The sequence below is a fragment of the Crocuta crocuta genome, unplaced genomic scaffold (genome assembly GCF_008692635.1).
Source record: "Crocuta crocuta isolate KB4526 unplaced genomic scaffold, BGI_CrCroc_1.0 scaffold405, whole genome shotgun sequence".
Lineage (NCBI taxonomy): Eukaryota > Metazoa > Chordata > Mammalia > Carnivora > Hyaenidae > Crocuta > Crocuta crocuta.
Window position 1 is genome coordinate 243,858 of NW_027531506.1, and position 24,921 is coordinate 268,778.

At 36.9% G+C, this 24,921-nt stretch overlaps 3 protein-coding genes across 3 annotated transcripts; 1 reads left to right on the forward strand and 2 right to left on the reverse strand.

The window, feature by feature from the left end:
• The first annotated feature begins 3,373 nt into the window (after nt 1–3,373).
• Nucleotides 3,374–4,327, forward strand: LOC144238531 (olfactory receptor 9G4). Its single transcript, XM_077772333.1, has one exon. The coding sequence runs from the start codon at nt 3,389–3,391 to the stop codon at nt 4,325–4,327; it is 939 nt and encodes a 312-aa protein (XP_077628459.1). The 5' UTR covers nt 3,374–3,388.
• Nucleotides 4,328–10,138: 5,811 nt separating this feature from the next.
• LOC144238528 (olfactory receptor 9G19-like) lies at nt 10,139–11,074 on the reverse strand. Its single transcript, XM_077772330.1, has one exon. The coding sequence runs from the start codon at nt 11,072–11,074 to the stop codon at nt 10,139–10,141; it is 936 nt and encodes a 311-aa protein (XP_077628456.1).
• Nucleotides 11,075–23,223: 12,149 nt separating this feature from the next.
• Nucleotides 23,224–24,141, reverse strand: OR9G1 (olfactory receptor family 9 subfamily G member 1). Its single transcript, XM_077772329.1, has one exon. It carries the CDS (start codon nt 24,139–24,141, stop codon nt 23,224–23,226), a length of 918 nt encoding a protein of 305 aa, XP_077628455.1.
• Nucleotides 24,142–24,921: the final 780 nt, after the last annotated feature.

The window sequence follows — 24,921 nt, forward strand, 5'->3', positions numbered from 1 at the left end:
TGCTAGGTCTTGGGGAAAATAGAGCAGAGTCTGAGCTCACACACTCATTTCTATCAAGTCTCATTCAAATGTCATTTTCTGACAAAGGTCCATCCTCATCACTCTATTTTGAATCCCATGCCCTCTAGCCAGCAATCTCCATTATCTTGTTTTGCTCAGACTCTGCTCTATTTTCCCCCAAGACATCTGTGTTGGTGTAAAGGCCCAAATCCTTAATATGGCTTCCAATAAGTTTGTGAGCTGATAACTCTTATGGCTCGCTCACTGGTTCCTCTCTCTACCTTGTCTTTACTTAACCTCTCTCAGTTCTTTGGGCTCACCAGGCTCTCTCTCATGTGAGGGCTCTGATATATGTTCTTTCTGCTCATGGAACTGCTCTCCTCTCTCTCCTTACCCCTACAATGGACTGGCACTGGGCTCATTTCTCAGGTCTCATTTCAATATCTCTGCTTCTGTGAAGATTTTGAACAGTAGACCAAAACATTATTTTTTTTCATCAGAAGAGTAGTACTAACCACTGTCAGATATTTTCATTTATATCCCAAATTATATTATATTAAAAATTAGCTTAATAAGGCACAGATATTTTTCATTGTATAGACAAATGATAACACTGCAGAGGAAGTTCAGAGTAACTACTGAGACAGTGGTTATCAACCATAGGTTTGTACTTTATCAATATAATAGCCATAAGTCCCTACCAAGATAACTATTACTCAAGCTTGAGGAAGTTCAGAAAAAAAATTAGTGTACAAATGAACACCAGTATAACACTATAAACGTGAAGCTTCTGGGATGTGACATGTGAAATTATTAAAGATAAATCAATTATGTGAGTAATTTAGTTTGGTTGAAGTCTTAAATAGATGAGGACAAGAGGTGGTAGAGGGTTGTAAAAATAAGTTAAAGCTCACTTATGGAGGGGGTATATGACTAAAATATTTCTTTCTGTGCTAGTAAGACAAGATTCATTATATAACAGGTGGAGAAATTAATGATTTCAGGATTCCAAGCTTTATCTACCACAGTGTCATTGATTAAGTCATGTCCTCTCTAAACATTGTCAGCTACATTTGAGAGATAAGAACAGCTAATACTTAAAGATTAATATACCTCCCTTCCTAACAAGCAGGAACAGTAGACTTTGGGGTAGAAAGTTTGCATTTGCATTCTATAGAGGTATAAATTGATTCTGGCTTAGCTCACATGAGAATGTTCTGAACATGGATGTAAATCACAATCCTTTTTCAGTTTTAGCTTTCTCCCACTACCTTTTTAGCTAAGGAGACAGTTAGCTGGCTACTGGGGCATTAACCTCAATTCTGTATGTTTTTTCTCTTTTCTTCCAAGTTTTTATTTAAATTTGCATTAGTTAACATATAGTGTAGTATTGGTTTCAGGTGCAGAATTTAGTGAGTCATTATTTACACATAACACACAGTGCTCATCACAACAAGCTCCCTCCTTAATGCCCGTCATCCATCTAGCCCATCCCCCACCCACCTACCTCTAGCAACCTTCAGTTTGTTCTCTATAGCATGTTTTAAATTAGGCTCCTCCTGGGGCACCTGGATGGCTCAGTTGATTAGGTGTCTGACTTTGGCTCGGGTCATGATCTCACAGTTCGTGGGTTCGAGCCCTGCGTCGGGCTCTGTGCTGACAGCTAGCTCAGAGCCTGGAGCCTGCTTCAGATTCTGTATCTACCTCTCTCTCTGACCCTCCCCTGCTCACGCTGTCTCTCTCTCTATCTCTCTCTCAGAAATAAATAAAAAATACATTAAAAATAATAAATTAGACTCCTTTTTTAAAAAATTTAATGTTTATTTACTTTTGAGAGAGAGATAGAGTCATGAGAGGGGAAAGGGGAGAGCGAGGAAAGACACAGGATACGAAGCAGGCTCCAGGCTTTGAGCTGTCAGCGCAGAGCCCAACATGGAGCTCGAACCCAACCCACAAACTGTGGGATCATGACTTGAGCTGAAGTTNACTTTGGCTCGGGTCATGATCTCACAGTTCGTGGGTTCGAGCCCTGCGTCGGGCTCTGTGCTGACAGCTAGCTCAGAGCCTGGAGCCTGCTTCAGATTCTGTATCTACCTCTCTCTCTGACCCTCCCCTGCTCACGCTGTCTCTCTCTCTATCTCTCTTTCAGAAATAAATAAAAAATACATTAAAATAATAAATTAGACTCCTTTTTTAAAAAATTTAATGTTTATTTACTTTTGAGAGAGAGATAGAGTCATGAGAGGGGAAAGGGGAGAGAGAGGCAAGACACAGGATACGAAGCAGGCTCCAGGCTTTGAGCTGTCAGCGCAGAGCCCAACATGGAGCTCGAACCCAACCCACAAACTGTGGGATCATGACTTGAGCTGAAGTTGGAAGCTCAACCAACTGAGCCACCCAAGTGCCCTAGACTTCTCCTTTTAACTTCTCCCTTGGAGCTCTAGAGTTTCAAGATAACTTGGAAGGATTCGTGGCTTCTGCATGAATCCTTCACAGCAAAAATGGATTTTTTCCCAATGTTCAGCATTCACTATATAAAAAAATACCTCAGCTATTTATATAAATCTCACAGCTACAATAGAAAGTGGGGAGAAAACATTCTGAAAGAAGAAAGGATTCTTAAAGACCTTTTTATTAAATAAAGAAATTCAGTTTGTCAGAGGATTATAATGTTGTCTTGGCTAGGAAAACAAAAGAAAAAATTACTTAAAAAAGACATAAATTGCTTATCAGCTGGGGGTACATATTATTGATAAAGAAAATTCTGGGTTCAAATACCAGCTCTGCTATTGACCAGTCCTGTGACTTTGGAATGATTTCTTAAACTCCATGAGAAACATAGTAGTACCTACTTTCTAAAGTTGTGGAAAGGATTAAGTGGGTTAAGATTAGGATTTAAAATAGTAACTGGAGCACACACACACACACACACACACCGTATATATATATACAACATGTTCATATTTATATAATCATTATGCCTGACACATAAATTCTCAATAATACTTGAAGGATACTAAAATTTTTTGAGCACTCACTATATACTTAGCATTGGGTTGGGTATTTTCATGCATGTCTCCTTCACTCAATCAAATAACCTGTTGGGGGCTGTATTTTTCTTATCTGTTTGGTAAGACTAAAGGACTTGTCCTGCATTCAACAATTACTAAGTGAAAGCCTTAGTTTCACAATCAGATTCTAACACCAATTCCTGTGGTCTTCCCAAGTGACAGACTGAAGTTCTATCATTCTAGGTAATCATGGATAAAAGTCCATAGATGTCCTAGTAATTACTGACTTAACTTATACCTTTGTTTATTGATTTCAATAGAAAAAAAGTGATTTTTTTCCCCCTCACAAACTTTATCAGGCTCTCTCCTCTGTGGACATGGAAATAGGAAATCGTACCTTTCTGACTGAATTCATCCTGGTGGGCTTCTCAGCAGACCCACAGTGGCAGCTAATTCTATTCGGAATATTTCTGATGCTCTATTTGATGACTTTGTCAGGGAATATGACCCTGGTTATCCTAATCCGAGTTGACTCCCGCCTGCACACACCCATGTACTTTTTCATTGGCAATCTGTCCTTCTTGGATTTTTGGTACACCTCTGTGTACACTCCCAAAATCTTGGCTACTTGTATCTCAGAAGATAAACGCATTTCCTTGGCTGGGTGTGGAGCCCAGTTGTTTTTTTCCTGTGTTGTAGCCTACACTGAGTGCTATCTCCTGGCAGCCATGGCCTATGACCGGCATTCTGCGATATGCAACCCATTACTTTATTCAAGTATCATGTCCAATTCTCTCTGTACTGGACTCGTTGCTGGTTCCTACTTAGGAGGACTTTTGAACGCCATAGCCCATACTGCCAACACTTTCCGCCTGAGCTTCTGCGGTAAAAATATCATAGACCACTTCTTCTGTGATGCACCACCCTTGGTAAAAATGTCTTGTACGGACACCCACGTCTATGAAAAAGTCCTCCTGGGGGTGGTGGGCTTCACAGTCCTCTCCAGCATTCTTGCCATCTTGATTTCCTATTTCAACATCCTTCTGGCTATTCTGAGGATCCACTCGGCCTCAGGAAGGCGCAAGGCCTTCTCCACCTGTGCTTCACACCTCATCTCAGTCATGCTCTTCTATGGGTCCTTGCTTTTCATGTATTCAAGGCCAAGTTCTACCTACTCCCTGGAAAGAGACAAAGTAGCTGCTCTGTTCTACACTGTGGTCAACCCATTGCTCAATCCCCTCATCTACAGCCTGAGAAACAAAGATGTCAAAGAGGCCTTCTGGAAAGCAACACAAATCATGAGGCCACAGAGATAAAGGTTATCTTTTTGCAGAATGTTCTTATTGAGTAATTTCCCAAATAACTGGCTTATATTTATGTATACATGTTTCCAATCACTGCAATTTTTAAGTAAATACTACAAGTTGTACTTAAAGCAATGACACAATGAGGAAACTACTCTTTGTTTATTATTATCTTGTGTGATTAAATTATTTCAAATCTCTTAAGATTGGGTTGTTTGCTGTTTCTCAATATTGCATTTTTGCTTCTTTGTAATGCTAGATTTACATAAAACTTATCCTCTTGATTATCTTTGGGGGATCTTGGAAAGACAAGAGAAATTGAATAGTTTTTGTGCATGCACTTTGACTTTGAACCTTGGCAAGCAAATTGTTTTTTTTTTTAATTTTTAATGCTTATTTATTTTTGAGAGAGAGAGACAGAGAAAGCATGAGCAGGGTAGGGGCAGAGAGAGGGAGACACAGGATCTGAAGCAGGCTCCAGGCTCTGAGCGGTCAGCACAGAACCTGATGTAGGGCTCGAACCCACGAGCCGTGAGATCATGACCTGAGCTGAAGTCAGATGTGCAAGCAAATTGTATTGTGTGGGGGAAAGAGCTAAAATTGTTAACTTTCTGGAAATTTACTGAAGATTTTAAAAATATTTATTTTTAGTAAGGCATTCTCTCATCATTTCTTCATAAAGCTCTAACTGAGTATATAGAAAGTGTCCTTCTAAACCTTGTGTATTCTACATCATTTTAATATTAGGCAGTATGTTTAAGAGTTGTTTAGAACAAGCAAATGAACAAACAGCCAATTTATTTTTCTAAATCTTTGGAGAGATATGTGTCTCTGGAATTGTGTACCACCTCAAAAGAGTGATCTCTCTAGGGAGATTGGAATGAGTACTCTGTTTTACACTCCCTCACTTCTACCACCACATATTCCCCATAAAGGAAAAGATCAACAGCAAGTGGAACAAACCAAAACAAATAAACCACCAAAAGCCCCACTATATTCTAGACACAATTTTTCTCCTCCACCAGAAGATTTTAAGTATAATGAAACTTTTAGCTCAGTATTCAGTACATTGCAGAATTAGTTGATTTTTTAATACTCTTTAAACCACAAAGAAGACTAAAGATTATTAGCTACATGACAAAAGAATAGCCTGTGTCTCACAAGTTAGTACTTTATTATTGAAAGACTATAGCTATTGTTGTAATGAGCATATTTGTTTATTATTTATTTCTTTTTAATTTATAATTAAATCTATATATTTTTCATTTTATAAATTTTTAAATTTATTCAATTAATTAATTTTTTAAAATGTATTTTAACATACAGTGTAGTATTGGTTTCAGGACTAGAATCCAGTGATTCATCACTTACATATAACACCCAGTGCTCATCCCAGCAAGTGCTCTCCTTAATGTCCACCACCCATTTAGCCCATTCTTCCACTGATCTCCCCTCCAACAACACTGAGTTTATTCTCTATATTTAAGAATCTCTCATGGTGTGCCTCCCTCTCTGTTTTTATCTAATTTTTCCTTCTCTTCTGGTAGCTTCCTCTGTTTGGTTTATAAATTCTACATATTAGTGAAATTATATGATATTTGTCTTTCTCTACTGAGTTATTTCACCTAACCCCTTATCTGATATGTCATTTGCAAATATATTCTCCCATTTCATTGTTGCCCTTTAGTTTTGTTGATTGTTTGCTTTGATGTACAGAAGCTTTTTATCTTGATGAGGTCCGGATAGTTGATTTTTACTTTTGTTTCCCTTGCCTCCAGAGACAAATATTGTAAGAAATTGTTGTGGCAGAATTCAAAGATGTTGCTGCCTGTTTTCTCCTCTAGGATTTTGATTGGTTTCCTGTCTCCTATTTAGGTCTTTCATCCATCTTGAATTTATTTTTGTGTATGATGTAAGAAAGTGGTCTAGTTTCATTCTTCTGCATGTCGCTCTCCAGTTTTACCAGCACCCTTTGTTGAAGAGACTTTCTTTTTTCCATTGGATATTTTTTCCTGCTTTGTTGAAGATTAGCTGACCTCATATTTGTGTGTCCATTTCTGAGTTGTCTATTCTGTTCCATTTATCTATATGTCTATTTTTGTGCCGGTACAATACTGTCTTTGTGACTACATCTTTGTAATACAACTTGAAATCTGGAATTGTGATGCTTCCATATTTGATTTTCTTTTGCAATGTTACTTTGGCTATTTGGGGTCTTTTCCGGTTCCATACAAATTTCAGAATTTGTTGTTCTTGCTCTGTGAAGAATGTTAGTGTTATTTTGATAGGGTTTGCATTGGATGTGTAAATGGTTTTGGGTAGTGTAGACATTTTAACAATATTCAACAATCCTTGAGCATGGAATGTTTTTCCATTTCTTTGTAACTTCTTCAATTTCTTTCTTTTAAAAAAATTTAATGTTTTATTTATTTCTGAGAGAGAGAGAGAGAGAGAGAGAGAGAGAGAATGAGAGTGTGAGCAGGGGAGGGTCAGAGAGAGAGGGAGACACAAAATCTGAAGCAGGCTCCAGGCTCTGAGCTGTCAACACAGAGCCCAAAGCAGGGCTTGAACCCACAAACAGTAAGATCATGACCTAAGCCGAAGTCGGACGGGTGCAAATCTGAGCCACCCAAGCACCCTTTAAATTTCTTTCATAAGTTTCTATGTTTTTCAGTGCACAGATCTTTTACCTCTTTCATTAGGTTTATTCCTAGGTATGTTATGGGTTTTTTTTTTTTTTTGGTGCAAATGTAAATTTACTAAATGTTCCAAAAAACATAGGATATCAGAATGGATTAAAAAAAAAAACAAGATCCATCAATAAGCTGCCTATAAGAGGCTCATTTTATATTTAAAGACATCTGCAGATTGAAAGTGAGGGGATGGGTAACCATCTATCACGCTTACTAATGGGTGTCAAATGAAAGACATAGTGGTCATACTTATATCAGACAAATTAAAGTTTAAAACAAAGGCAACAACAAGAGATGAAGAAGGGCATTATATCATAATTAAGGGCTCTATCCATCTAGAAGATCTAACAATTGTAAATATTTATGCCTCTAACTTGGAAGAATCCAAATATATAAATCAATGAATAACAAACATGAGAAACTCATTGATAATAATGCAATAATAGTAGGGGCCTTTTATCTCACTTACAGCAATGGACAAATCCTTTAACCAGAAAATCACAAGGTACAGTGGTTTTGAATGACACACTGGGCCAGATGGACTTAACAGATATGCAGAACATTTCATCCTGAGTACTCATTCTTCTCGAGTACACATGAAACATTCTCCACAATCGATCACATACTGGGGCACAAATAAGCCCTTAACAGGTACAAAAATATTTAGATCATATAATGCATATTTTCAGATCACAATGTTATGACACCTGAAGTCAATTACAAGTAAAAAATGTTGGAAATCCCTCAAATACATGGAGGTTAAAGAACATTCTATTAAAGACTAGATGGGCTACCTATCAAATTAAAGAAGAAATTTTTTAAAATACATGGGAGCCAATGAAAATGAAAACAAGATAGTCCAAACACTTTGGGATACAACAAAGGCAGTCCTAAGAGTGAAGTAAAAGGAAATTCAGGCCTATCTCAAAAAGCAAGAACACCCCCAAATAAACAACCTAACCTTACACCTAAAGGAGCAAGAAAAGGAGCAGGAAATAAAGCCTAAAACCATCAGAAGTGAAATAATAAAGATTAGAGCTGAAATAAATGATATAGAAACAACCAACCAAAAAACAAAATGAAACAAAACAAAAACACAGAACAGATTAATGAAACTAAATGCTGGTTCTTTGATAGAATAAACAAAATTGATAAACCTTTAGCCAGACTTCTCAAAAAGAAAAGAGAAAGGACCCACAGAGATAAACTCATGAATGAAAGAAGAGAGATCACAAGCAACACCACAGAAATACAAACATTTATAAGAAAATATTATGAAAAAACATATGTCAACAAACTGGACAATCTGGAAGAAATGAACAAATTCCTAGAAACTCATGCACTACCAAGACTGACACAGAAAGAAATAGAAAATTTGAACCGACCTATAACTAGTAAAGAAATTGAATCAGTTGTCAAAAGTCTCATAAACAGGAGTCCTGGCCCAGATGGCTTTCCAGGGTAATTCTACTAGACATTTAAAGAAGGGTCAGTACCTATTCTTCTCAAAATATTCCAAAAATTAGAAATGAAAGAAAACTTCCAAACTCATTCTATGAAGACAGAATTAATTACCTTGATTCCAAAACCAAAAAAAGACTCCATTAAAAAGGGGAATTATAGGATAATATCCCGGTGAACATGGATACAAAAATTCCCAATAAGATACTAGCAAATCAAATTCAATGCTACATTAAAAGAATTATTCACCATTATCAAGGGGATTTATTCCTTGGCTACAGGGCTGGTTCAATATTCACAAATCAATCAACATGATACACCACATTAATAAAAGAATGGCTAAGAGCCATATGATCCTCTCAATAGATACCGAAAAAGCAGTTGACAAAATACAGTATCCTTTATAAAAACTCTCATGTAAGTAGGGATACAAGGAACAATGCTCAATATCATAAGGCCATATATGAAAGACCCACAGCTAACATCACTCTCAATGGGGAAAAACTGAGGGCTTTCCCTTAAGATCAGGAACATGACAGGGATGTCCACTATCACCACTGTTGTTAATCATAGTACTGACAGTCTTAGCCTCAGAAATCAGACTACAAAAAGAAATAAAAGGCATACAAACTGGCAAGGAAGAAGTCAAATGTTCACTCTTCACAGATGACATGATTCTCTATGTGGAAAACCCAAAAGACTCCACTAGAAAACTACTAGAACTGACATACGAATTCAACAAAGTCACAGGATATAATAACATACAGAAATTGGTTACATTTCTACACACCAATAATGAAGCAGCAGAAAGAGAAATCAAAGAATTGATCCCATTTACATTGTAATGGGCACATTTATAACATGCATCTAAATTAAAAATTTAGGACAAATAGGTGTATTCACTTCATCAGTTGTATTATCTCTGACACTTTCGATCTTTCTTTTCCTCTGTATTCATCAAATAATGCCTTGCTGTCTTCTCTTTTCATCACAGTATTCTTAATTTTTAAAAAATTCTTCTATTACAGAAATTCTGTAAGTGTTGGGTAACACAAGTCTCCAGAAGATCTTCACATTTCCATAAAACACAGTGTGCAAGGGGAAAAATAGGTAATCTTAGGAAAGATAGCAAAGTAAGTGTTAACCTTTTGTGATATTATAAGCAACATATGCACTTCTATTTTGCATTAAACCCAATGCTGTTTTTTTAAAAAAAATCTATATTAATATTAGATTGAATCAATATTTTATAATATATAGTCCAATCACTAGAGTAAATCAAACTAATATAAATATAACTTTTTCACTAGATTGCTTTGGATAGAAAACAAAGGTGGTTTCTTTGTTTTATTTTGTTTTGTTTTTAAAATTTTTTCTAATATGTATTTTTGAGAGAGAGAGAAAGAGCACAAGCCAGGAAGGAGCAAAGAGAGAGGGGGACACCCAGAATCTGAAGCAGGCTCCAGATTTGTGTGATTAGAACCCAAGAATGGTGAGATCATGACTTGAACCAAAGTGGGACACTTAGCCAATTGAGCCACCCAGGTGCCCCTTGTTTTGTTTTGTTTGGTATGGTTTTTGGTTTTTGTTTTTTTAAAGCCAATTCCTCAAGCTTCCGCTGAAGCAATGCATTTTCCCCTGAGCACTGATTGGAGAAATTTATGTCAATTCAGACTTCCGAACGTGTGAACTGGAAGAGTTTTTTCAGGGCCTCTTTCACATCCTTATTCCTCAGACTGTAGATCATGGGGTTCAACATGGGGAAGAGCACAGTATAAAATGTGGACACCATTTTGTCCCTCTCAAGGGAATAGCTGGAACTTGGGCGAGAATAGATGTAGAGAATGGAGCCATAGTACAAGGTGACAGAGACCAGGTGGGAGGAGCAGGTGGAGAAGGCCTTGCGGCGGCCCTGGGTGGAGCGGATCCTTAAGATGGCAGCGATGATGAACAGGTAGGAGGCGAGGATGAGCATCGTGGGGGTGATGACGTTGGAGGCCAGGAGGAAGTAGAGCACAGCCTGGTAGCTCTCCTTAACATCACATGCCAACTTCACCAAGGGTGGGACATCACAGAAAAAGTCATTGATGACATTGTCACCACAAAAATCCAATGTGAAAGTGTTGCTGGTGAGTATTACTGCATTGACAAAACCTCCAGTATAGGAATATATAACCAAACAGATGCACAATCTCCTTGACATAGCCTGAGCATAAAGCAGAGGGTTGGAAATGGCCGAATAGCGGTCATAAGCCATGGCAGCCAACAGGTAACACTCACTATATGCCAGGCCAGCAGAGAAGAAGAACTGACAGACACAGCCAGCAAAGGAGATGCTTTTGTCTTCAGAGATGCAGGTCATGAGGATCTTTGGGGTGTAGACAGAGGAATACCAGAGATCCAGAAAAGACAGATTCCCAATGAAAAAATACATGGGTGTGTGCAGCCGGGAGTCATTACAGATTAATACTATGAGGGTGGTATTTCCTACCATAGTCAGAGAGTACACACCAAGGAATACGACGAACAGGACAATCTGCATTGTTGGGTCCGTGGTGAAGCCCACCAGAATGAACTCAGTCACTGTATGATTGCTTCTCTCCATGGCGTAAAGATATATCACCTACAAATGAAAGAGTGAATAATTCAATACCCTCAACCAATACTAAGGGAGCTCATTCTCTGTGATAGACCTATGAGTTGTGGTCAAGGTTATGGATTTTAGGCTAAGGGATATCAGAGCAGGAATCTTGCCTGGCTTGGGCAGTTGACCGGAGTTTTTGACTCTCAACATATTCATTTCAATGAAATGCATTTAACAATAGGAAAGCTTGAGCGATCTTGGGGATTTACTCATTTTTTAAGAAAATAGTTGTTGAGCCACAAGTGCCATCTAAGCACTGGGGTATAGCAATGAGGACAATAGGGCTGACCCTTATTCTAATGCAGACTTTATTTTGAAGGGAAACATACATAATAAATAAACAAATAAGTGTAGAAATATTTTCAGTTAATTTTAGAAATATTAAGAATATAAAACTGGATGGTGGAGTGAAAATGAATTGAGAGAGGAGCTAATTAAACTTATCAGTGAGAAGAAACATTCTTTTCAAATGGATAAGTTGTTCAAAGTCCATGAGAAATGAGGAAGTCCCCGGAGTTTGGAAGGTGGTGACATTTGAAAGGTGGCACACTATGCTACCCCAAAATATGGCATTTTGGCATATTTTTCTTTTTCATTAGTGTGGTAGCATGTATTATTACTTTGTTTTTATTGCCAAATAATATTCCTTTATATGGATATACCATATAATTTTATCCATTCATCAATTGATGTACGTTTTACTGTTTGTAATTTTTGCCAATTATGAATAAGGTTGCTATGAACCTTCTTGTAGAACTTTTATATACACATGTTTTCATTTATTCTGAGTAGATACCTAGGAGTAGAATTGCTGAGTCACATGGTGTATCTATATTTAACATCCTAAGAAACTACAAAACTGTCTCTCAAGGTAGCCCTACCATTTTTCAACCACATATGCATTCCAATTTTTTCTTATTCTGATACAAATTATTGTCTTTTTGATTTGAGCAATCTTATTAGGTGTAATGTGGTATACTATTGTGGTTTTGATTTACATTTTCTTAATGACTAATGATGTTAAGCACCTTTTCCAGAGCTTATTGGCTATTTATCTTCTTTGGAGAAAGAAAATATTCAAATCTTTGCTCATCTGTTAATTCAGTTTTTTAGTCTTTTCATTGTTGAATTGTAATACTTCTTATTTATTCTGGATACAAGTCTTTTATCAGATATATGATATGCGAATACATTTTCCCACAATCTGTGTTATCTTTTTATTTTCTTGATGGTTTTCCTTGATGTACAATAGTTTTTTTAAATTAATTTTATTTATTTATTTATTTATTTACAAATAGTTTATTGTTGTACAATAGTTTTTAAATTTGATAAAGTCCAATTTATCTTTTTTCTTCTTGTTTGCTCTTAGTGCCTTATTTAAGAAACCATTGCCTAACCCAAATTCATAGCAGCTTGCTCTGTTTTATCCAAAGTGTTTTAGTTTTAGTTCTTACATTTAGGTCAATGATCCATTTTGAGTTAATGTTTGTATATGGTGTGAAGTAGGAGTCCAATTTCATTCTTTTGAGTATGTATATCTAGTCCCAACAGTGTTTGTTGAAAAGACTATTTCCCCCACACACTGAATTGCCTTGGTACCCTTGTCAAAAATCTGTTCACCATTATCTGTTTCCTATTGTGCTTATAGCAAATTACTCCACACTTAATGACTTTAAACAACAAAAATATATTATTTTACACTTTTTTAGGTTATAAAGAAATCCAACATGGCTCCATCCAAGTGGGCTAAAATCAAGAGGTTGGTAGGGCTGTATTCCTTTCTGGAGGCTGTAAGGGAGGATCAATTGCCTTGTCTCTTCCAGCTTCTAGAGATGGCCAACATTCCTTGATTCATGGTTCCTCTTCTCCATCTTCAAAGTCAGTACCGTTGTATCTGTATGGTCAGTCTTCTATAGTTACATCTTCCTTTGGCTCTCAACGGTTCTGTTTCTTTTCACTTTTAAGAACTCTTGTGATTACATTCAGCATAGGTGATTATCCAGGACAATTTCTTTTTTAATTAATTATTTAGATTTTTTACTGAATAAATACTAATTATTAAGGCAGAGGAAAAGGAGGAATTTACATAAAGTTTTTTCCTCTACTTTTTTAAAACTATCTTATCTTGATATACAAATATGGATTCTCAACATTGAAAACTTTTTCCTGTGTTTTTTCCTTTTAGTTGCATATTTTTTTCTTCTTTGTCTGTATTAGTAGCCATCTTCTAAATAAATCACTATGCAACCATTTCCACATCTTGAGGTGAGATTCATGAAGCAAATTGTGATCAGCTGCTCTCTTGAAATACATCATGACTTTATACATACAGAAACTTGTCCATTACCCTCTTATTTTTTCTTGTATTTTTTTCTTGTTTGGAGGGAAGATATGGCCCAAATAAAAAAATATATAAAATAAAAAAATTATTTAAATCTACCATCACTTTGTAGTTAGCACATTATGAAAAAGAAACTAAAAATTCTGTACTTAAGAAAAATGAGGGTGTGTTTAATGTACAACTTCTATACACAGCATAGCCAATAAGCAGTAAAAAGTTTTAAAAATGATTATAGGAATTATGAAGAACTGTCATGTAGAAGGTCAAATGATGGCAAACCTGACAGTAGTGGTGAGAAAATCAGGATAACCTATTTTAAAGTCAGGTGATTTGAACCTTAATTTCCACTTCCGTGTAATCTAATATATTCATGGATTCCAGGGATTAGAACATGGGCATTCTGGGGAGACCTTACCCTACCTACCAAAACCATAGTGTAAAGATTTATTTCTGGTTTCTCCATTCTTTTCTACTGATCTTTATGCCAGGACCTCACTGTATTAACTACTCTAAGCTTATAGTAAGTTTTGAAATTGCTCTTAGCTTTTCTCTTTAAAATACTTCTTGGGGCCCCTGAGTGGCTCAGTCGGCTAAACATTTGACTCTTGATTTCAGCTCAGGTCATGATCTCACGGTTTGTGAGATTGAGCTCCAGGTTGGAGTCTTTGTTGTCAGCACAGAGCTTGCTTAAGATTCTCTCTCTTTCTCTCTGTGCCCCTCCCCCCCTCTCAAAGTAAGTAAATAAACATTTAAAAAATAATTTTTATCTTCCTTCAGTCTCCCCATACATTTTAGTTAGTCTTCCACAGTTGCTTCTCTTTGTTCAAACGTGCATATAAAAAAATTAAGTTATCTGACTTCTTGAGATCTTCATTTTCTTATGAGCACTCCCATATCACATAATATTTATATTAAACACATATGTATGGTTTTCTCCTGTCAATCTGTCTTATGCCAATTTAATTCTCAAGCCCATCCAAAACCCTAAAGTAAAATTTTGCCTCTCCTACACAGTTTTCTTCCACAATCACAGAGGAAGATCTCTCCTATGTTATTGTGAAAGAGTACATGTATCATAAGTTCCAGTGAGAGAAACAAATTGAGAATCAGAGAGAAATTTCAGAGTGGAGATCAATAAATTAATCCATCTGGTTATGTCAAATAACAAAATATGTGATGTCATTGTAAGTCTTTTAGGTCTAAAAGCCTGGGACTTAACATCATTCTCCGGCTTTTATAACTCGCCATGCACAATGCTTAAAAAGACACTTATCTCAGCTTGATATTGTTTGTGGTAATAATTCTCAATTGTATCACATTCAGAAACTTCCACTTTATCACAAACATTTAAAAATACTTCCTTTATGGTCTTAAAAAGAAATGTATAGTTAATATAACCTACCTACAATGTATGTGTCTATATGTATATAAAATATCCTAATTCAAATGTAAAGTGACAAATAAAGAAAAGTAGCTCATAATGTAACTATTATGTGATAATAATTATAGGATTTATTCTAAAATAAAGTGAACTTGAGTATGTAAATGCTGGGATACTTGGTGAAACAGAATCATCACATATGTATTAGTGACTCAGATATCAAGAGCAACTTTTCCATTAGTGATAAGATTTTTCTGACAAGGTGAATAATTCTTGATAAAGTTCCAAACAAAATTAATGACAATCTTTACTCAATATTGAATTCTTAGGCAAGTTGATTTATAGTAAAACATTGCAAAATATAGTGTATGCTTGTAAAGTGGGGTAGATTTTAAACTGACATAATTATACAGATTGTTTTTCAAAGTACAAATGTCCATCAAGACACTGGATGTAAAGAGTGGGACATTTTTTGGGCTGGGACTTCCCCATACATGCAAAACATGTTTATCCTGTCTACTGCTTATTAAATAGGGCTTGTGATCTTTGCGACAGTCAAAATCCAACCACACATTCCAAAAATGTTCCTTAAAAGATATTATCCCTCTGGCAAGAAACTCCACTCCACAGCTCTGTGTTTTATGTGGTGACTTTTGCACCTTTATTTCTTTTTAATGTTTATTTATTTCATTTTTGAGAGAGAGACAGAAAATGCGAGCAGGGGAGGGACAGAGAGAGAGACACACACAGAATCTGAAATAGGCTTCAGACTCAAAGCTGTCAGCACAAAGCCTGATGTGGGCCTTGAACCCAAGAACCATGAGATCATGACCCCAGCCGAAGTTGGACACTCAGCTGACTGAGCCACTCAGGCACCCCACATTGTGACTTTTGTAGGATTCCTCCAGGAAAACGTGAAGAAATAGAAAATAAGTGGTGAATATCTGAGTGGTAGATTTCCACTTTTCATGGGTCTATAGGGTCATGGGGGCCACACAAAGATAAAAGCCCATTAGGATGTAAACTCCATGAGAGAAGAATTTTTGTCTGTTTCATTCATTATTATACACCTCGTGCCTAGAATAATATCTGGCATATAATAGACACACAATAAATATTGAATGAGTGAATGAATGAATGAGCAGCTCCAAGTTGGAAAAAAAACAATAGAATTGCTTTTCTGGGTGGCTTCTAATTATGTCATTTCACTCTAAAACCATCAGCAGAATTGTTTGATATTCCCACATACATTTTCTGGCACCAGCAATCCCTGCCTTTTTCTTTGCAAACATAAATAGAAAGAAACAAATAAATCCACTCACAAAAAAAGCCTTCCCAAATAGTTGCCTAAATGGAGTGGGTCTATGAAGGTGTTTTTGATGTCAGCAATAGATTTTCTGTCCTAATGTCATGATGGAGAGGAAGCATGCCTTTAAAATCAGAGCTGAATGCTCATACCCAGGATGTCATGGAAAAAGCATTTGACTTTCAGGAGATTAACAAGTATTCAAGTTCTCTATTACTAGTCAATATTGTAAAGCCTCAATTTCTTCTGATGTAAGGCAGAGATAACTGAGCTCTCCTTTGGGTTGTGGCAAAGAAGATGTGAAGATATTTCAAAAGAGGCTTTTTCCTTAACATTTATGATATCTTGGCATGCACATGACCTTTGTTCTGGTTGTGAGGAGCAAGTGAAAATTTCCATCTACCTCTAACATCTGGATCGGACAACTTACCCAAAATTATCAGCGACACCATCATTTCCACAGAATTCAAATTTGCTTACCTCAGGAACTTTTATATCACTTTCTGGATCCCCAGAGCTGTAGATTCCTGCAACCTCTCAGGATTTCATAAACTTGGGAAATAACTAACAAGACAATTAAACAAAATTATGTGTTGACACATTGGATCTTATTTAATAATGGAGAATTCATTTTGTGAGACTGTGATTCCCTGGTGAAAATGTAATCAGTCATAATTTGCATTCTGATTTTCTCTTGATTTGTGTGGAGCCAAACTAAGCCTATATGTTCACATATATTACATATAAAAATATATATTCAAATACATATATCTGCCTATTAAAGCACCTATGTTAAACAATACTGATGTTTTTGTTAAGTGTTAAAGACCTTTCTTCTGTCCTTCCAAATCCATTTGCCATCTTTTTAACCTCCTCTTTGCCCTAGGATACTCAGCTATGTTAACTGCATCAGTGGGCTCCTTTGGTATCTGTCTACTTAGTGGATTTAACCAGTGTTTATCATTGGTGGGGGAGAGAGTGAGGTCTGAGTAGTTTTCTCCAGTCTTCTTTCTTGTAAAGATGCCACAGCCAGCTGTATCCCTGGATCTAGATCATAGTTCTTGCCAGGTGACCCATTTCAAAGCCCTCCCTCCATTGCTCGAGACTTTTCTGTCTTCATGCAAAAATAAAAAAGGTGATAGCTCTCAGAAGTTACTGGTTTTAGAGTTAGCACACTATTCCTTGGGAGTTCCCTATACTACATGCATGTCTTTGTAATAATCCCTTTTTAAATTGACCCCGAATGCATCAGTTTAAGTGTCCATCTGTTACTTTCCAGATACTGTTCCTAGAAGTAGTTCCAGGAGATAATTCAATTGGGATTGGATTGTTCATATATTTGAAGGTTGGCTATATAAACCCATTAGGATGGGAAATGGGATGAAGGTAATTATTGCATCCAGTGGCATCAAATTTAATTAAAAGATCACCCAGTGGCATCATGGAAAGGACAGATAGAGGGCAAGGCATTTTTTTTTCCTGTGGCACAGAGGCATGCAAATAGACATTATAAATATCACGTGGTGATTTGGCTTGTGCTGCAATTTAAACATAGACTCTCTAACTAAAACACAAACAGGTAGTGCTCGCTTCGGCAGCACATATACTAAAACACAAACAGGTAGCCAGGAACCATACTGCAGTGAATAACTCTCAGAGACAAGACAGAAGGAATTTCCTAATATACTACAAACTCTAGGTGGTAGCCAAGTATTTTGTTCACACATTTGTGGCAATGTCTCATGGATTAGGTGGTTCTTAAGAAGTGAAGTTGATGGCAAACCAACCAAGGCAGACAAACCAAATTTGTCTTGTAAATAAAAGTATTTTATTTTTACTTGGATAAAAATGATTTCAGGATGTTCTAATAGGGAAATACGACTTCCATAATTCTCTGAATTAAGCTAGTTTACAGCCACTGAAAACACTGACTTATGGTTAGGAAAGTTTACTCTGAGGAAAGCTCCTGAAACTTAGCCAAGATTTACACCGTCTGTTGTCCTCCAAGCCTTCTTGTGAATGGCTTGCAGCCATTTATGATGGTAATCCCACGTTAGGAAAACAGAAGTACCCATATCTTCTGTGGGTTGTTAGATATGGTTCTGAACTGACACTAATCTGCAGAGATGGAAAACAGCCAAGGTACATACTTGCCAGGACTGTAATGCAAACCACATCAATGATGATTTTGGCCTGAATGCATCTTTTAGTAGGTCCAGTGGGACCAGGTGTAGAGCCAATCATTATTCACCCAGACCCAGAAGTCATATTGTTNNATACAGAGTGAGAAAGGACCCTCATTTTAGTTACATCCCTGACTCTTGGAATGAGGGTTATTAAATTCAAGGTTCGAGATTCAAGTAGAAATTGAAATTGCTCTGCTAAGTCAGTAAACAAAATTGCAACGTGAGGGGGAAGTACAGAGATTAGTGTTTTCATCAAAGACTTGGAAGATACATGGGAAGGGATCCCAATTCATCACTTTTAAATCATTTTTTTTTTGTCTGGGGGGGGAAGGTATTGAGAATCTACAAGGTGGAGATCATGAATGAACCCATTACGGATAGACATTTGGAAAAAAGATGCAGAAAATAGTGACTTTCATCTTGAGAAATAAAATGGAGGGAGTCAGTTTTCATTGAAAACAATTTTGTATCCTTGGCCACCTAGGTGGCTCAGTTGGTTAAGCATCCAACTTCAGCTCAGGTCTCACTATTTGTGGGTTCGAACCCCACGTCAGGCTCTGTGCTGACATCTCAGAGCCAGGAGCCTGCTTCAGATTTTGTGCCTCCTTCTCTCTCTACCCCTCCCCCACTCATGCTCTGTCTTTCAAAAATAAATAAACATTTTTAAAAAAGAAAAATACTTTGTATCCTCAAAAATCTGTACTGTTGAACAGGCTCACACTGGCATGAAGTGGTTGTACCCTTTGAGGGATAAGCAGTGTGTTTCAATATCACTGAGTTTGTGGAGGAGACTGAGAGACTGTTTGATTTCACTGTACTTGCAAGTCATAGATTTTATTTAGAAGATGTTGTAAACCCTTTGTGTTCACATATATGTACATGATTCTACCCACACATGCATATATTGATTGGGAGGCTGCTGTTAATCAAGTGGTTTAAGTGACATTCTCTGTGAATATTAGTCTACCTCTTTCTCAACACACTCCAGTTTATGCTTAACAGGCCCTTGCACAAATGGCTATAGCAGCTGGAATCACTTGACAACATGGTTTTCTTCTCCAAGATTAATTTCACTACTTCCCAAATCCCAACAACAGAGATCACAACTGTGTCTCTGATATGCCATCATTTTCTGGGAGGATTGTAATCGCTTAGGTAGCAGGGTGATTAGGCTACTTCTTCTTTTTATTTTTTTAATGTTTTTTTATTTATTTCTGAGAGAGATGGAGACAGTGTGAGCAGGGGAGGGTTAGGGAGAGAGGGAGACACAGAATCTGAAGCAGGCTCCAGGCTCTGAGCTAGCTGTCAGCACAGAGCCCCACACAGCGCTCAAACCAATGAACCGTGAGATCATGACCTGAGCTGAAGTGGGATGCTTAACTGACTGAGCCACCCAGGTGCCCCATAATTTAGACTACTTCTTACTAATTCAAAACTATAAAGTTAATGGCTTTCTTTCAAAAAAATAAATACATTTTGGGAAATTTATTTGGTTTATCTACTCATTTCCTACCAGCTTTTTCTTGTCAGCACCTGCAGATGTAGCCTTTTTCATGAACGTGATATCCTATCAAACATTGTCACTACCAAGAAATACATTAAATGGCAAAGGAATAGTAACAATTTCCTCCAAACCACAGAAATGATTGGCTTCACTATTTGCCCCAACACTCAGAAGCAATCACCCTGATCAAATCTTAGAAAGGCTATATGAAAGAAAACTCAGTCCCGGTTGGTAAGGTGTCTTCTAAGTTTGCTGTGTGTTTTAAAACAAGAGCCAATACATGGCTCCATCTTCCTTTCTCAAGAACGTATATCTCTATGGACCAAGGGGATGAGGTTGGCATGGTACCTGTTGTGGCCAGGAAAACAAGCCTTTCAAAGCTCCAAGCATTGGGAGTATACATGTGCAAATTGTCCCTGCTGAAATACATCTCCTCGTTTATATCAAGGTCATGCTCCCCACAGACTGCTCCCAGCTAATGACTGAGCACAGCAGGGAGACCAAGGTACGACTATCTCTCTTAGGCACTGGATTCCTTTGATGGCTAATTTTGGCTCAAGTGCCTCCTGGTAACCTTATTGAACTCATCATAGACTGAACTAGGTCTTTTTCCCATCTTTACTTCCTCTCTTCTTCACTTGCGTTCAGACTTGCCTTGTGATTTAGTGGCACTTCTCGCTTCTTCTGACTCCTTGTCTATTTTCTCTTACACAAGCACAACTGTTTCTCCTACTAAAATCCTTGGACTTTTAATTCTATCTCAGTGTCTGCTTCTTTGAAGACCCTGACTACCACAGCCTCTTTTACTATTACATAAAATAGTCCACAAGAATTTAATTTCCTTACTCATAGCCTTATACTCAGTAAATTTGGGGTCTATGTCCACAAGGGTGGAATGCCCCAAAGGAACACCCAAATGCCCCAAAGGATTTTGCATTGTATTTCATAGTATCCCCGGGGCCTTATATTTCAAAGGTAAAGTACTACAACCAAATAAAAACAAGATGATCAAAGGCTCAGACCTAATCAGAAGAAACTATAGACAGCTTACCAGGTAACTTTCCTCCAACCGAGGTGTTGAGAAAGAATGAATGAACCAGAGTAATGCAAGAAGTGAGGTAGAAAGTTGACTTTAAAAAACTATTTAATTTATTAAAACTTGTTTATCTAAATAATACATCTTAGAAACCACTTGCTTTTAAACTTCAAACTTCACTTGTGATTTGAGTAATGAAAGTCCCTTAGGAATGTATAGTGTATAGTGTAATGATAAGTTAGTAGGGGAGATTCTTCCGAATACTTCACAGTCATGAACTGCAGATGAAACATTCCCCACTGTGATTAAAAACTTTATTGCCAAACTTACACTTAAACATATTCTAAAACATTTTCTAAAACACCAATGCCACATATTTAATTACATGTGTCTTATGTACTTATTAATTTGTATGTCTTAGATCGTTCTTAGCTATAGTTTATCTTCTTACTAGGGTCTCAGTAATGTTATTTAGACTTGATTCTGGAGTTGAGATACTTTTCCATACACATTATGACTCTGCAATTAGGCCAATGAAAAGTAACGCTATCTGGATATATATTGGTAATTATTTGAAGAATAGTGTTTGATTGCTTCTCTTAAAAGGATTAAAATAGGCTTTCTCGATAAGCAGTTTGAACATCTTTATTGTAGTTAAAAATCAGGATTTATGACATCAGGATGTTTTTGTTTTGAGAGAGAGAGAGAGAGAATGCACACATGCATGGGAACGTAAGTGGGCCAGGGGCAGAGAGAGAGGAGAGAGAATCTCTCTCTCATCAGGCCCAATTTCACGATCCTGAGATCATGACCCTGAGATCATGACCTGAGTCAAAATCAAGAATCAGAAGCTCAACTGACTGAACCACCCAAGTACCCCAATATTAGGATGTTTTTAAGAAGGTTTATTACTTCAGTTTTACTTTTTTAAACTGATGTTTGGAATGATGTATTTTCTAGTTTCACGTAATCAACATTAAGCAACTGAATTTCTGTCACTCTAATACACTGACTACATTTGTTAACATTACTTCAAAATAATATAATTTATAGGAATTTTACTAGTTTTAGTGGGAAATAGAGATCTTTTACAAAGTGAGAGTCTGTATTGGCATAGTTTTCCATTTTAGAAAACTGTCAAAATCAAACACACTGGAATTACACCATTGTTTTTGTGTCTTTTGGGGTTATGTGGAACAACTTGTACTGATTCAATACCTTGGATTTACTTTTTGGGTTAATATGTATCAATGCTGGTGTCAATTAGTCTTTTCTACTCTGCATGGAGTCCTATGGGGACTTCTTAGTAGAATTCCACTTTCTTACATTTTTTTTTCACTATTGCTTATACCAGTATAAAAAACAATGTATTCATGTTTTGGTGACATGAATTATATTTATACCACCTCACTTAAAAAAAATCAAAATTAGATGCAACTCATCATATTTACCCTTTTCTTTTATCAGTATCTGTCTGTATCACCCATATAATTTTTTGAGTAATGGGTAGTCACAGACTTTTATTTCTCAAATGGTTTCATCTTACTGTAGTTGTCATTCTTTTTCATAATAATTGCGTCTTGATGCTCAGGATGCCACAATTTGGACATAGAAGTCCTTGCAACTTCACCTTTGTAAAATAAAAGAGGAATTTTTAAATAAAATTCTGGTAGTTATATAGAAATATATAAAAATCATATCTATGGGAATTTGACTGATTTTTTCTTAATTGAGGGACATATGTGAGAGATAAAGATTGGAGACATCTTGCTTGCTGATTTTGTTGTGCCAAGTTATTTCATGGTGACTCTGGGTCTTTCTACTAATGCTCCTGGGGGCAAAAAGTGCATATGCAAATGCTAAAGACAGTCGGTTAAGGGAATAGAAAGTGATAATTTTAACTAATTCATTGTCATAGGAAAACACAGTTAACTTAGCACATTTGTTCCTATTTTTAGGAAATAACCATTTAGATACTATTCTATATATATCAATCAGCCATAAATATTCTTATGCTAAAGGAGTGGGCTGTTTTGTCACATTATGATAGTAAAGGAGAGTTTTTGTTTTTAAGATTTCTATTTGTTTTTAATCTAGAGTAACATGAAATTCAATACAAGTTCTTATATTTTATGCTTAAATTCCATATCTCCATATTTATGCATAATTCCAATCTCCTAAATTCCCCTAATTTTCTCTCAGGACTCTCAAATTGTCATGCATTGAAGGTACAAATTCTTTAACTTTCATTGTTAGAATTCTTCATCTTGATGGAACACAGTGGCAGCTCTTCTTGAAATATAATAATCTGATCAAGAATTGTCTTTGCATCCCCTTAGGAGGAGTGAGTCTTGATTTATTTAATGAGTTTATCCAGAGCCTCTTTCACATCCTTATTCCTCAGGCTATAGATCATAGGGTTCAACATGGGGAATACCACAGTGTAAAATGTAGAAACTATTTTGTCCCTGTCCAAAGAATAGCTGGATTGGGGACGACAATAGATGTAGAGAATGGAGCCATAGTACAAGGTGACAGAGATCAGGTGGGAGGAACAGGTAGAGAAAGCTTTGAGGCGGCTCTGGGTGGAACGTATCCTCAAGATGGTGACAATGATGAACAGATAGGAAGCGAGGATGAGCACTGTGGGGGTGATGACATTGCTGGCCAGGAGGAAGTACAGTACAGTCTGGTAGCCATCTTTTTTGCCACAAGCCAACTTCACCAGGGGAAGCAAATCACAAAAAAAGTCATCAATGACATTGCCACTGCAGAAGTTCAAGGCAAAAGTTCTCTTGGTGATAATAGAAGAGTTAATAAAGCCACCAAGGTATGCAGATGCTACCAAAAATGCACATAGCTTTACGGACATCACCTGAGAATAAAGCAATGGCTTTGAGATGGCCATATAGCGGTCATAAGCCATGACGGCCAACAGGTAACACTCACTGTATGCCAGGCCAGCAGAGAAGAAGAACTGACAGACACAGCCAGCAAAGGAGATGCTTTTGTCTTCAGAGATGCAGGTCATGAGGATCTTTGGGGTGTAGACAGAGGAATACCAGAGATCCAGAAAAGACAGATTCCCAATGAAAAAATACATGGGTGTGTGCAGCCGGGAGTCATTACAGATCAACACCATGAGGGTGATATTTCCTACCACAGTCAGAGAGTACACACCAAGAAATACCACGAACAGGATGATCTGCATTGTTGGGTCTGTGGTGAAGCCCACCAGAATGAACTCAATCACTGTATGATTGCTTCTCTCCATGGCTCACCTAAGAGGAGAAAAAAATAGATTTCAGCTTGCATTATTATGCTGAATAAGTGGAAAATATACTGAATAAATAAATTATATATACTAGAGTTTAATTTTTAATTTCATTATTTTAAATCTCCTGACCATTTCTCTTCCCTAGACTCCCTACTCACAAATCTAAATCCTTACTTAATATCTTTTATAGGAGGTGTACTGGACATTTCAAAAACTAATGAATTCCATCCTGTTTTTCTCTCAGGCTTCTCCACTGCAATAAATGGCATTATCCCTGTTTAGGGAAAATCATTTACTATTCTGGACTCTTCTCTGGGTTTTACATTGTAACTGACTAATCAGCAACATCTTAATTCTACCTTCACAATGTATCTAGAATCTGAAAAGTGTTTCTAAGCTCCAGTGGTTGCTAGGCTAAAACCAATGCAATCCCTCATGGGTGTTGCCACAGAGCTTCTAACGGTCTTCAAGTTCCTCCCTCCTTCCATCCTTACCCCACTTGGGTCTCTGAACAAGGCAGGCAGAGGGATCCTGGTAAAAGGCCAGTTAGACCATGTTCCTCTTCTGCTTCCAAAACTCTGATGACTTCTCAGCTTATTCAGAGTAAAACCAAAATCCTTACAAAGAAGGACAAGCTTATTGTCTCTCTGCTTCTGACTCCTATTGTCTACTGCAACCAATCCACCCTCCTTTTAATTCTTAGAATAAGATACTCGGAGAGTTTGGAATTACTTCTCCCTATGGCTATGATGCTCTTCCTCAGTCTATCTTTAGAGC

Excerpts from the sequence above, each read along its gene's own strand:
- LOC144238528 (XM_077772330.1), bottom strand. The coding sequence starts at position 11,074 with ATGGAGAGAAGCAATCATACAGTGACTGAGTTCATTCTGGTGGGCTTC.
- OR9G1 (XM_077772329.1), bottom strand. The coding sequence starts at position 24,141 with ATGGAGAGAAGCAATCATACAGTGATTGAGTTCATTCTGGTGGGCTTC.
- LOC144238531 (XM_077772333.1), top strand. The coding sequence starts at position 3,389 with ATGGAAATAGGAAATCGTACCTTTCTGACTGAATTCATCCTGGTGGGC.